This window comes from Podarcis melisellensis, assembly GCF_964234715.1.
Source record: "Podarcis melisellensis genome assembly, chromosome: 16".
Lineage (NCBI taxonomy): Eukaryota > Metazoa > Chordata > Lepidosauria > Squamata > Lacertidae > Podarcis > Podarcis melisellensis.
The window spans coordinates 18453558-18468268 of record NC_138533.1 but is presented as its reverse complement, the minus strand read 5'-3'; the positions used below and the strand labels follow the sequence as shown (position 1 = coordinate 18468268).

The 14711-nt window shown below is 46.7% G+C and overlaps 1 protein-coding gene across 6 annotated transcripts in view; it reads right to left on the bottom strand.

Moving 5' to 3' along the window:
- LOC309359044 (SLAM family member 5-like) overlaps positions 1-9481 on the bottom strand; it is a 114713-nt gene extending 105232 nt beyond the window's left edge. For 2 of the 6 annotated variants that reach the window (XR_014163706.1, XM_081892489.1), the window contains exon 1: positions 9350-9481. Coding sequence is in view for 5 of the 6 variants with exons in the window: in XM_081892489.1 (XP_081748615.1) it covers positions 9350-9401 (52 nt within the window). In the remaining variant the exon portion in view is untranslated. The remainder of the gene's footprint in view (positions 1-9349) is intronic. The other 4 variants (XM_081892488.1, XM_081892491.1, XM_081892486.1 and 1 more) reach the window with 2 other exon arrangements.
- Positions 9482-14711: the final 5230 nt, after the last annotated feature.

The window sequence follows — 14711 nt, the reverse complement described above, 5'->3', positions numbered from 1 at the left end:
TAGCATGTGACGAGCAAGTTTATTCATCACTGACCCACAGGGTGGAAATGGGTGTGGGTGCATGTCACAAGCCTTAAAAGCACGTCCCTGTTTCCATGTTGGAGGCTGTGCACCCTGAGCAACACTAGGGAAGAAAGCAGAAATGGGAAACTGCAGCTGAGGGACCATTAAGGGGCTGTGTTCACTGAGAGACTGTGATTGATGTTCTGTGATATCTGCCATGGATGGGGAAGGGTTGAAGCTTTGCGGGAGAGCATCTGCTGGTACAAAGTGTGTGTCTAAACCCACATGCGTGTCCAGCACTCAAATGTATTTGATGCATAACTCCAAGAGGACTAGAATCTTTTGCTGAAGTCCCTCCATGTGTCCATTATGAACACCTGTTTAGCCGTAACCTTATGCCCCAAGAAGTCCACACACCAGAGGAATAAAGAAAGGCTGATTTATTACTTGAAATGAAAGGGACAAGAGTATAGCGATGCTGTTTCCAGACAGCACAGTTGCAACATCAGCAGGCAGAAAATCACGCAGCATACTGTAATAATAAAATTTAAGGTCTTATATATATATAATAAATGTTCATAAATGTACCAACTAAACACATACATAGATCAGCACAGGAAGACCAACCTGAAAACATTTTGACTCCCAAACTGACCAAATGGAGTTTGGTCTGCAAGGAGGGAGGGGGTCAGGGAACCTTCCCATTGTCTCAGGAATTGGGAAATCACCATCTCAAAGGGTGACAGACTACCAGGAAAGGCAATCAGGTAAGGCATTATCAGATAACCTGGCAGACAGGAAAAACAACACCTTTTCTATGACGTATGGAGGGGTGGTCTTGAGCTCCAGGGCAGGGAATTTAAAATGTCTATATAAGGCCTTGCACCCCATTGCTCGAGGTCCTCTTCCTTTCCTGCATGTGAGGGGAGCACCCTGTTGCAACAGATCAATTTGCTTCTCAATATTCTCTGGTTGGCCTCTGTTATTTTCTCCTACCAATAGGGAACCCATGTAAGGACCCTATACGGGCTCTTGGATACCCCATAAAGGGAAAAGGGCATATTTTTATTGTTTACAACAATACACACAATGATCTTGAGAGTAAAAAGGATCCCTAACCATCCCCAAAGCCTAGAGAGTGAGTGGAGCAATGTGCCACAGACCCACACTAAAATAAAGCAAAGAAAGGGGTGATTTTGAAGGCTAATGGAACCACAAGTCAGGCATCAGAAATCTGTGCCTCCTCTTCTTTTAAGACCCTAAACCATCAGAAATCTCTCAGCCATTCCTCTGGTCTGTGTCCAGTAAAGTATGGGGCTGATCCTTGAGAGCATAGAGTGAAAGGGGGTCCCGTTGGAGCTCGTGAGCCACCCAATATTAAAAACAGGGGGCTTAAGTATTATTTTGAGCCAATGCTACTTTATGGAGAAGGGAAGGGTCTTTCTGGATGAGTGAATGTCATAACACCTTCATTCCTTTGTATTATTGTTTATTTCCTACAAGTTCCTGGCCATTTGCTATTCTGCTTACTTCCCTGAGTTTGAAGTTGAAAGGACACGGCCATACTGAGAAATGACTAACTGGTTGTCTGTATGTTTCCTGAATCGTGAGTTTACCTTTCGAGCAAGATTTTATTTTCTGTGCAGAACTTCATTCTTTCCTACAATAGAAGATAATTTATATTTGCTGGTAACACAGGATTAAGGTGCTCATCCTTACATTAAGTATTAGGTCAGGAAGTTTTATCAATGCCTCCCAGGACACATTTAAGATAAAGACTTGTACCAGCATCAATATAGTTCATCGAGGGGTACATTTTATATCAAATTATGGCAACTTCACTGATGCCATGATCCACAGCAATAACCCATCAAAAACAACTGAGATTAGTACGCACCATTACATCCAATTAATTTGGAACACTTTTGAAGTTGGCTCAAGGGCTTTTTAATTGATTGATCAAATTGATTACTTGGCTAAATGTTGTAGTCTGGAAAGAAACAAGGCACGAGAGAGTCATGCTCAGCTGTCAGGAGGAGAGATTCCCTCAGAGGCCATTGCTTTTCTTCTAGAAAAAAAGGTGCCCCAAATCTGTACCCTTCAGTATCCCCCTCAGAGACCCAATGAGAACATGTGTTCCTTGCGAGGGGGTGGGGGGAGCAATGGAGTGAGCAGAGAACCAACTCTTGCATTTTATTTTATCCTCACAAGAACCCTGTTAGGTAGGTTAGCTGAGAGATCATGACTGATCCAGTGTCACGTGGTGTACTGAGCCATATTTCAGATCCAGTCCTCCCACGCAAAACCATGGACTCAAGCTATACAGCTGCAAATAAACGTGTGTGTTTAAGTGCAATATACAATGTGACGCTAGATGGTGATGGTGAGCCTTATGGAAAATTTAATGTTGGAGGGGGGGGGGGGTTTAAAAGCATTTTCAGAACGTTTTTCATATGTGTGTAGATTCCACCCATGGCTGACAAAGTTAAAAGGAGCCCAAGCGAATTGAATTCCGGTCGCTACAGGAAAGCCGTGACTGAGTTATAAATTTTGGGAGGGTGTACATCCTTTGGCCATCCTTTGTGTACATCCTTTGACACAAGCAGAAACCTTTTCATTTCGCTTTGGGATCTGTAGCATCACCTGCCGAGAAATTAAGAGGCACATTTCAATCTGGGATTCAAGGTCCACTCAATTAATCACATCTCTTAGTTGTTCAATGCTTGAAGATGAAAAATGCCTGGTGGCCAGCAGCACAGCATGCGTTGTTGGTGCCTGGGGGGCCGCAGTGACCCCCCCTTGGGAGCCAAGTGGCACTGGCCTGCAGGGTCTGCCCACCTGGGTAGGGGAGAACCCTGCCTGCCAATGCAAACCTTGGCGGGGGAATCTCCCTGACACCTGTGGAGAGGAGTCAATGTGGACTGGGCTGAGCTGGGGTCCCCCTTTGCATACCTCCCTCCATCCGTTCCTGCTCACCTTGGGCCTGGGCTGCTGCTGCTGCCATACAGGGAGTGCAGCATGCTAAAGAAGGAGCTCGCCATGCGGCCATGTAGCGCAAGGGCCAGACTCTGCGTGGTCCAGACTGGAGAATGAACCCAGTCTTGGTTCTGGGGAACCTGCAGCCTTACAGATTATGGATGGGAGGAGACGTTTTGTTCTTTCCTTATCTAATCCTTGCCTGTTTCAAGGGGTATTTTTGAAGTGGTTCATGCAGTTTGGTGAAATCTCCTACCTCTTTGCTTCTTCCACCACATGAGAACGCCAGCACAGACGCTAATAGCAACTTTTTCCACTGCGAAAATGGCAGCCAGCAGGGTTAAAGACATATTTTCGTAGAAACCCTCATTTCCTTAAAAGATGCACATACAAAACAATAACATGCATTAGTTTCCAGGCCCTAATGCCACATAGAACCATAGAAATGTAGGCTTGGAAGGGATTCCAAGGGTCATCCAGTCCAACCCCCTGGCTTTTCCCAGGGAAAGTGGTAGGGCAAATGGAAAACCACTCAGCCTCCTACCTAGAAAGCATGGGACAAGGGGGAAACTGCTCAGACCTGTGCTTTCTAGACGCAGGACAAGCAAAGTGTAGATGAGCCCGAGGCAGAATACAATGGTATTATTACTTCCCTTGATCTGAACATTATATTTCTGTTGATGCAACCTAGAATTGAATTATTGTTGTTGTGGTTGTTGTTTCCTACTGTATCACACAGTTGTCTCATGTTAAGTTTGTACTCTGCAAGACCCTAGATCCTGTTCACATGTGCTGCTGTCAAGCCAAGTGTCTTCCATCCTACGTTTGTGCATCTGATTATTAATACCTTGCTTTTGTCCCTGTTGAAGTACATTCTGTTTGTTTTGGTCCAGTTCTCCATCATCTTGTGCTGCAAAACACCCAGTGAAATATAAAGAGTCACACATGGGGAAAATATCAAGATTGTTTGGGTCAGTGGGCTATCCTTTGTCCTATACTGATTAAGAAGAAACAAATTATGCAAAGACATTTTCCAGGTCCTCAGTCCTCCTAGTCAGGCCACCTTCAAACAGGATTGTAAGACAGCTTGGACCCATGCCTCTGCCTAGAAATGAGTGGCGGAGAACTGTCTTCCTAAGTAGCTTTTCATGAGAGAAAAGTCTTACCACTGCCAGTTTCGTGTAAGGTAAAGGGACCCCGGACCATTAGGTCCAGTTGCGGAAGACTCTGGGGTTGCGGCGCTCATCTCGCTTTATTGGCCGAGGGAGCCCGCGTGCAGCTTCTGGGTCATGTGGCCAGCATGACTAAGCCGCTTCTGGTGAACCAGAGCAGCACACGGAAACACTGTTTACCTTCCCGCCGGAGCGGTACCTATTTATCTACTTGCACTTTGACATGCTTTCGAACTGCTAGGTTGGCAGGAGCAGGGACCGAACAATGGGAGCTCACCCAGTCACAGGGATTCGAACCGCCAACCTTCCGATCGGCAAGCCCTAGGCTCTGTGGTTTAACCCACAGCGCCACCTGCGTCCCTGTAAGGATATTACAAATGTTCTAATTCCACAAAACCACCAGGGGTGCTTTTCTACCTTTTCCCAGGTCTTCTGTTCTCCTCACAGCCACTTAACTTCATCCACAAACAGGATTGCAAAATTAGAGGCTCATCCACACTTTTGCTTCTCCTGCTTTCCTCCAAGAAAACCCACTCTGCAGATTGACATTTGCTCTAATTCAGGAGTAAAGAGTGGTCTTTTCTTGGGAGAGTGGCAAGACAAGTGGAAGATCACTCAGACCTGTTTCTCGAAAGTAGGGGACAAGTGGAAGTATGAATGAGCCCAAGCTTAGATGCAGGCATTACTCTGCCAAAAGAAAAATGAAGAGCAAACCTTACCAGTGTTGTTTGCAACACCAGTGCTGCAATTTTCCCGGACAGACACTGTCTTGGATGCTGTGCTAACAGGGTTCTCTACTGTGCAAGTGAAGTTCAAATCATTGCCTTCTAAATTGTGCCAGGTGACAAGAGATCTCCCGGTGGATTCACTCATGCTGGCTGGGGCCCAGCTGAACGTGGCATCATCTTCCCAGCTGCCTGCCGAGCAGTTCAGCTGCAGAGTTCCATTCCCACCACGATAATCTTTTGGGTCACAGACAATCTCCAGGTCAGCCTCCAATAAACGCTCTGAACAGGAAGGGAGAGAGGCATGGTATACAAAAAGGCAATAATTAGCAGAAAGGCAAATGAGGCAGCTGCAAATAAATGGAAAGGGAAGAAAAAACAGCAGCAAAAGCATAAGAAAAGTTTTTATTAAATAAGCATTTATTTAAATAAGCAACAAAACTTGAGAGATTATTTCCTTCCCTACAGACTCCCTTGAAGATCAGTAGAAAATCTATATGTACTTCCATTGATTTCAAACATTGGGTATGTGTGGCCCAGGATGGGGCGTTCTTTACGCTGGACCTCGAGCTATGGAATTCCCTCCCTGCCTGGATATAGTTTTTCTATCATATGCTCAACACACCCCGCTTTACCTTGGCCTCTGACACCTCATATGTATTTAGGGCCCATCCTAATCTGCTAACATTTAAACTGTTTTACAGTACAGTACTTTAAAACCTTGTAATCTGTCCTGGGGCCTTACGGTAAAGGGCAGGAAATAAATACAATATAATATGCCTGGCAGAGTGGGAATTCTGTGCCCAAATACCCCACACTGTGGTGTTCATCCCTTGTTGTGGAAAGAGGTGAAAGTGGTGTGATGGAGCCATTCTAGCTCTTGTGGGGTGCACCATCACCTCAAAAACCTGTTAGGCCACAGCTGATAAGGAGACATAATCTTGAGATCTTAGTAATGGGGATGGGCCATGCTGGGTTTTTTTGTGGGAGGTCTGGATAGAGTGCCATAGTGTGTTGTATGAAGTACCATTTTAATTCTTCTTGCAGGCCTCTTCAGTGCAGAAGGGCCCTGGTGTGGATGCAGGCCCAGAATTATTTTCACAGGGTCAGGGACTGAAGGAGAGATGCTCTATTATCATTTGTGACTCCACATGAAAGCCAGTTCAAGGCTTAAGATGCTTCAATCAGAGCCCCATCCTGGGTGCCTGAAATGTTTAGAATACTTACTATATACCACCATGGGGAAGGTTTCAGTTATTGGATCTTTGTCCTCAGCTATCCAGATCTGTGCTTTGTATGTGCCAGAATCCTCTTGGCTTAGATTATTGATTTGTAACCTCTTGCAGTCCTTAGAGACACCCAGCCGCCCTCTATATGCTAAAAGTTGGTCAATGAGTTCACATCTCTCTTCTGGATCCTTTCGTGGAATTGCCACCACAAAAATCGGGAAAGCTTGCTTTTCCTTAACCCAGGAAATCTTTTTAAATTGTTCTGAAGTGTTCAGCAGGAAAGTTGCAGATCGTCCCAGAATTCCTTTCATATTCACAGCATTTTCTTCACCAGAGGAACCTGTATGGTCCAGGAAATGAAGGAAGAAATTGTCAAGAAACATTGAAAGCTGCCTTATGTCAAGTCAAACCATTGGTCCATCTAGCTTAGTTTTGTCCACACTGACAGGCAGCAGCTCTCTGGGCTTTCAGCTAGGAAGGGCGGGAGCCTTTATTTTTTGTTCACATTCAACCAGGGGTCAAACCGTGAAGATGCTGCAGTGTCACCTATCCTCTAAGGGCAGGTGCACACCATCCATTTAAAGCACATCCAACACACATCTAAAACACATGGCTTCCCCCCAAAGAATTTTTGAGGCTGTAGAATGTTAAAGGTGCTGGGAGTTATAGTTCTGTGAGAGGAAACTACAGTTCCCATGATTCTTTGTAAGAAGCCATGTGCTTTAAATGGATGGTGTGGAGCTGCCCAAAGTCTTCCAAAAGCAAATCTAGTTTTCCAGGGCTGGGTTCTGAAGAGAATAACAAAATGGTGCCCCCGCCCTGTTCCATGGACTGGTGACTGGTGCTCCCGGAGCAAAGCTGGAGGGTGTTTGTGACCCCTCTTGGGTTGCCTTTGTGCCATCAGTAGTGGAGCCAGGGGAGAGCCAGCAGCTTCTCCTTCCCTCAAGTGCCCCCTCCAGTATGTGACCTCTCTGAAGCTGGACTTGGACCAGACTAAAATTCCTGGCCCAACTTGAAGCAAAAGATGGCCGTTCACAGCAATGCAGCCAGAGCATTTGGGGGCGTGTGCTAGGAGGGCAGTTAAGTCTATAACTAAGCCAGACCCTGTATGAAGGAAGTCTTGCTCTCCTCCACTATTCACAGCACAAAGAAGAATTAACAAGGACACATTTCCTCTCCCCCCCCCAAAAGGTAATCATACAGGTCGGCCAAAGCAGTTTCTGTGCCAAAACTGGGGCTAAACCCCAACTGAAATGGATCTCAAAAATACGTTTCCTCCAAGAGTGCCTGGATCTGGTCCACAACCCCCTGCTCAAGAACCTTGGCCAAGAAGGGGAGATTGTTGACAGGCCGGTAATTACCTAAGATTTTTTGAATCCATAAATAGTGTCTTGAGGAGTGTTTTTTCCACTGCCTCCTTCCATACCCCCCAACATTTCTCTGATGAAAATAGAGACGTCCCATTCCATAATGATAATTTTACTATTTATACCCTACACATCTTATTGGCACTCTGGGCGGCTTCCAATATATATAAAAACACAATAAAACATTAAACATTAAAAAAGACACCTTTCCTATTCAGAATTGCCTTCAGACGGCTCTGGGGTTTGATAACTCCATAACCTCCAACATTTATTGAATGAAAATAGGGACATCCTAAGGAAAAGTGGAGCATTTCGGGTTCAAATCAGAAACCGGGATGGCTCTAAATCAGGGATGTCCCTGGAAAACAGGGACACTTGGAGAGTCTGTCATTCTCGCAGGCAGTGACTAACCCCTCTCGCAAAAAAGCATTAACCTTAGCCCAGCCAGCTGCCTCCTCCCTGCTTGTTTTTATCAGATGCACACACAATTAATTAATGATTGCTCTATCTATATACACACACAAATCAATTAATTAATCACCCCGCTTCCTCCCTGAGGAGGTGAGGCTGGCACAACAATACACAGGTCTGAAAAACATTTAAAAGCAATCAAATCTCTTTACACAACGGACTCATTTCAAGGTTGCCGGGAACGGTGTGTCTCGGTGATGAGTGCCTAGAGGAACAGGAAGGTTTTCTGATTCTGCCTGGATATTCCATAATAGTGAAGGACTGGCACATTTCCGCAAGGAGGGCATAGCATCAAAGGGCAGCTGCTACCAAGAAGACCCCGTTCACTGGGAAGCACTGAACAGGCAGCACTCAGTAGCACCACCAACAACAACAGGGCCTCCCCCTGCCAATTGCACAACCCAATATAACCATAGTTGCACATGGCCCTGTGACGGTGGAATGTGTGTGTTTTTATTATTATTATAATAAAGATCTGCAACTTCCTTCCCAGAATTGTAAAGTAGGAAGGGATCCCAAGAGTCGTCTACTCCAACCTCCTGCACATATTCATTAAACTTAAGTCCTTCAGACTTTTAATGGAGAAAGCCCAAGGTTTTGGATAGTTCTGGCTTAAATGAGGACCATGTCTCTCTCTTTTTAGTTTAATTTTTATTAAGTTTTCTATTTTAAAATTTAAAATATTCATTGACATCCCTTCTTCTCTTTCCATGGCTCAATTCGCATATCATAAATCCCTGCATATTTTACATAAACTAAACCATTCAGTATTCCATTAATACACCCATCAAAACTTAATAATAATAATAATAATAATAATAATTAAAAACACAATAGAACATCAAACATTAAAAGCTTCTCCATACAGGGCTGTCTTCAGATGTCTTCTAAAAGGCAGATAGTTGTTTATTTCCTTGACATCTGATGGGAGGGCATTCCACAGGGCGGGCACCACTACCAAGAAGGCCCTCTGTTTACACAGTTGAATTTATCTTAATGCTGCCAACTAATGAGGACTAGGTCTTCCACATGATAGGTGACAAACAAGGATAGCCTGAAAACATTTTTGCCAATTTTTGCTGTTGGGAATCACCTTAAACTTATTTGCATACCAGGAATGCCTCCTTCATGGTCTCACAGCTGACACCCCACCTACCCACCTTTGTGGCCATCACCAAACAGTGGAGGATCACTCTTCATGCATGGAGCGAAGGGGGCTGTACCCCAGAAACCTGCCACAATAAACTAGGGGTGGGGTCTTTAAGGTGCCACCGCCAAACACTGTGTTTGTGATAGAGGAAATGTTTTAAAGGAGTTGAGGAAGGACCTTCAAGTAACCAAGACCCTATCTATCAAGCATGTTCTTCCTTTTCAGATGGGGGGGGGGGGTTGCATACAGAACTTACCAGCTGGTAGCGCAAGTAGCCCCAGAATGAAAAATGCCTTGCATAGTATCATTTCGGCTTTGCTCTGCTGTTTCTTTACTGCCTGTTTCCTGCCATCAAGGCTCCGTGTAAGTCATATGAAACCGAAAGTGTGTGCGTGTTCTCTAAAAATCACCACCTCGACCAGAGACAAAAATAAGCTGCCTTATATGGAACCGGAACATTGCTCTGACAGTCTTCACCAGGGGAAACAAAACTTTGGACTATGGGTCCAGGCTAAGCCCCACACCAGATGTCCCCTTTTGGCCCATGAGGCTTGCCTATCTCCTGATGTCCAGTGAGGTCAGGTGTGAGACAGGTAAAAGCCATGGCATCAAATACAATAGGAAGAAAGAATTAGGACCTTTGGCATGAATTGGGCACTTTTTGAAATTGGCAGCCTGGGCAGCGACAGAAAAAGGCACGAAATTCAAAAAGTGCCGAATTCAAGCCAAGGTTGCAAAGGCAAAATTAGGAGCACACTTTGAGGGCCCTCCTTTCTCTTCCTTTGCAGCAGCAGCAGGGCTTTAAATCACCTGATGTCAGATGATTGACAGGTAGGTGGCCAATCCACCTATCAAAATGGCCTGCAGGGGGTTGGCCTTTAGTTCCTGACCTCTGAAACTATATGGGCTGGCGAGGGCTCTCCAGGGTTTCAGACAAAGGACTCTTCCAGCCCCATCTGGAGATGCTGGGGATTGAACCAGGGACCGTCTGATGTTTTATCTGTGGGTCAAAAGGTCATGTTGGAGATGGCAGGATCATTATATTAGAGCAGCGGTTGCCAAACTGGGCTCCGCAGAGCATCCACAAAGCATCTTCAAGTGTTCCACAAAGAGATTGGAAAGAAAAATAAGTGAATATGAACCTTTGGCATAAGGGTGAGACTCAGTGGCGGAGCTGCATTTGTGGGACCCTGAAGCTGAAACTGCCATGTGAGGGCCTTCACAACTAGCAATAAGGTTTGGCTAACCTCTGTTATCGTCTTCAATGGGGTTGTTCCATGACAGATCACCACACCTTTACAATGTCTGTGCTACTGACTCAAGCTTTGGGGTTGTTGAAATGTATACAACAACAAAAATAGTCAAGCTGACCCAAATCAATGTGACTCAGATTAGGTCTACTGGACCCAAATTTCTTAAGCAATGTGCACTAAAGTTGCTTTTGGGGCCCCTGTGGGATTAGGGACCTAGACGTTTAAGCTTCCTTGGTTTCATAGTAGATCTGTCCCGGCGATGATAGTGCTCCGTGACAAATTTATTTCCGGAAAAGTTCTCTGCGACTCGAAAAGTTTGGGAACTGCTGCATTAGTGGATATTGATTGCAAAAATGTTCACAGGTGTTGCCTGTGGATTTTTCTCCTAGCTTCCTGCACATTTGTCCACCTCTGGTGAAATCCTATCTGACCCACTCCAAACTGATGTCCTGTGATGTGTGACTGATCCCTATCCTGCACCCATCAGTGCTAACCCCAAATATCTCCTGTCTGGTGCAAAAGGGCCTAGCGGGACCAGCCTGTGGCAACTCCCTCCTCTAGGTCAGGAGGGCAAGCAATATATTTGGCATCTTCATGGTCCATCCCTGTGTAAGGGATGAGTCAACTGCAGCTCCCCTGCCCCCTTCCGGGGTTTCAGAGGGGAGGGAACTGGCTCCTTGCACAGGCAGTGGCCTGTGATGTGTTCCAAGTATGGGTCCCAGGACCACCAGATGGTGTCTGATACCATCAACTCACTCATGAGTTTGGTGTAGGGTTTGCCCGCACTGCAGGCTTTCAGGAGAGGTTTGTTGTTAAGGTCCCAGCCTCCTAAGACTGCTGAGGAGGGCATGGATGAAGACTCCGGGGAGGGGAGTGTATTTGCCTATTTTACATTCCCTGGTTTCCTTCATGGATGTTTTCCTGTTCTTGAACGGGATGGTGATGTCTACCGTTGTGACTTTCTTCTGGTCCTCAAGGTGGATGACAATGTCAGGTCTCAGTTGGCTTCCTTTGTTGGGTGCTACACTTGATACTGGCCAATAGGCAGAGAAGTGGACTGTTTGGAAAGGATCTGGGACTCCATTGCTCTCCGAGAGCGCATAAATGCTGGAAAGAGCTCACCAGCACATCAGAACCATTCTCAGTTCCACAAAATATACTCCAACCACATTTCTCTTTCCCGTGCACATTTGCAGCAAATTTTCCACACCATCGGAGTCCTTTCAAGGACATATATTCAAGCATATATTCAAAGACACACAGCAGCACCCATAACATGAGCCTTTATCACCCTGGCCTTAGGACATGCGTCAGGAAGCTGTTTTGCTTAATTTTGGACCAGTTTGAACATGGATCTTCTTTGTGCTCCTCTTAATGGGATGCAGGTGATTTCTTGAATGCTTGAACATACAGCACCTTTCTTGAACACACAGCACATTCAAAGCACATATTATTATTATTATTAATCATAATAGAGTTTACGGTATATACCGCCCTATACCCAGAGGTCTCAGAGCGGTTCACAGAACAAATAAGAATATAAAACCACAAAATATATAATCAAAATGAAAGCAACAACCCAATCACACCCCCCAAAAAACCTCCCACATTTTAAAAGGGCATAAAGGTAAAGGTAAAGGTACCCCTGCCCGTACGGGCCAGTCTTGACAGACTTTGGGTTTGTGCGCCCATCTCACTTAAGAGGCCAGGGGCCAGCGCTGTCCGGAGACACTTCCGGGTCACATGGCCAGTGTGACATCGCTGCTCTGGCGAGCCAGAGCTGCACACGGAAACGCCGTTTACCTTCCCGCTGGTAAGCGGTCCCTATTTATCTACTTGCACCCGGAGGTGCTTTCGAACTGCTAGGTTGGCAGGCACTGGGACCGAGCAGCGGGAGCGCACCCCGCAGCAGGGATTCGAACCGCCGACCTTTCGATCAGCAAGTCCTAGGCGCTGAGGCTTTAACCCACAGCGCCACCTGCGTCCCTTAAAAGGGCATAGGATCAATCAAATCAACCAAAGGCCTGTTTAAAAAGGAATGTTTTTGCCTGGTGCCTAAAGGTGTATCTTCAGGGTTCCTTCCTGCTCTGCAATTCTATGAGTCTACAATTCTATCCCGAAGCCAGGGTGGAAAAGTTTATGTTGTGTATTGAGTCAAAGGATTTTATATCTGTATTATTATTGTCTGTATTTGCATTAGGGTAAAGTAACTGCCTTTTGGTTCCAGAGGGTACAGCCATAGGCGCCGACTCCATGGGGCCTGAGGGGGCCCGAGCCCCCTCAAAAATTTGTTTGGGGGGGCTCTGCCCCCCCAATAATTTAAGAAAATTATTAGTTATATTATGCTTTGTAAAATCACAAAATTATGTTGGTATTTTTTATTTTCCTTGTTTGACGATAGTTACCTTTTAAAATACATTCAGTAATGAGTTAAAACAAAGCCACTCCCGATCTAGAGAGGGGGTGGGGTTGCGGGCTCTCGACCCATCAACAATCTCGCGGGGCTGGCGTCAGCCCCGCGAGAAGCGGGGATTCCCCCTAGCTCATTAATATTCACCGCCCACGGTGGCAGCCAATCGGCTGCCGCAAAGGGAGGGCCCTCACAGGTTCACTTAAGGTCGGGGCAGCCCGGGGCTCGCCCCTTTCATTCCCCCAGCAGCAGCGGTTAGGAGGTCTTGGGCCCCCCCAATATTTTTTATAAGTCGGTATGGGCCCCGCCCCCCCAATATTTTTTATAAGTCGGCGCCCCTGGGTACAGCTACTATTGGTTCATTTAAGCTGCTGTATTTGGATCCTCTGTCTTATTGGTTTCCTCCAAAAGGCAGGACTGTGATTGCATGATATTGTTCCCTCCAAAATGTATCCTTTCTAGCTAGTTCCCTGTCCCTATAAACCTAGCTCTCCCCTCCTCAGGTCTCAGTCTTGTTTGCTTTAATAAAGAAGTGTTACTAGAGAACTGTCTCCAGCATATTATGTCAAGAGAGCTGAAATCACAAACCCCACGTCACAACAACTGGCGACGAGGATGGGATCCGGAATGCTGAGGAGCGGTTAAACGCAGCCCTGCCTCAGAGTCCGGATTGTAGCTAAGAACAAGACTCACTGGCCAGCTGAGAAGACGACCCTGCCCACAGGACAATGGAGAGTCCAAGGGTATTGGAGCCCTTCCAGCCATCAGAGCCCCACACGTGGGAAGACTACATCGAACGCTTCGAGTTCTTCGCAGTGGCTCAAGGGATCACCGATGCCAGCAAAAGAAGGGCCACATTCCTGAGCTACTGTGGGCCTGAGATCTTCAAGCTGGCCAAGGCATTGCTTGCTCCAGCGAAGCTAAGTGAGACATCTCTCAAAGATATTCTTGCCTGCCTAACAAGCCATTTGGCGCCTACTGAGACCAAGATGGCCCGGCGGATGGAATTTCATAAGAGGCAGCAGCGTGCTGGGGAGTCTGTATCGGCAGTTCTAGCTGGCTGAACTGCGGAAGCTCGCTCAGCACTGCGACTTCCAAGATCTGGAAGAGACTCTCCTGGATCGGTTTATCGGTGGTCTGAGCAGCAAGAAAGCCAGAAGACGCATCGTGGCTAAAGAAGAGGTTACCCTTGCTTCAGCCTTGAAGGAGGCCACTGCCACGGAGAATTATGAAAGAGAGGAGCTTGATGCCAGTCGCAGGGCCCCTAAGCCACAGATAGAAGTTGTGCATGCCATGGACGAGCTAGAGGCTACTCCGAGCCAGAGCCCAGTCCGTGGGGTCGAGTCAGTGCGTCAGGCCTGCACAGTGCACAAAGATCACCGAGGCAGGTGCCCTGGTTGTGGCGGAAACCATGAGCGGAAGAGTTGTCGTTTCCGGAATCCTATGTGCCGGATGTGCGGGAAGACAGGTCACATCGCCAGGGTCTGTAGATCGGCGGCGTTGGGAGCGACAGGAGTACCTAGACTGGAGCATCGCAGACCGCCCACAGCAAACCATGTTCTACAGGACTGCCACTACGTAACGGAGATCAACGGGAGGGTCGTGCAGTTTCCAGCGCAAGGCAAGGCAGACGTCAAGGTGAAGATTGAGGATCCTGCTCCAGCGGAGCACATAATGATGCTGGAAACACTTCCGGGGGCTCCTGTAACGGCTACTGATATAGCTGAGAAAACGAGGAAAGATGCTGTTCTCTCCCGGGTGCTCACTTGGGTGGGGAGGGGGTGGCCAGGTGGTCCGCATGAAGACAAATTCAGGCCTTATGCGACAAGGCAGCACGAGTTGTCCATGCATAAGGGTTGTCACCTGTGGGGAGATAGGGTGATCATCCCAGCACCACTGAGAAACAGGGTTCTTGAGACGCTTCACATGGGACACCCGGGAATGGTCAGGATGAA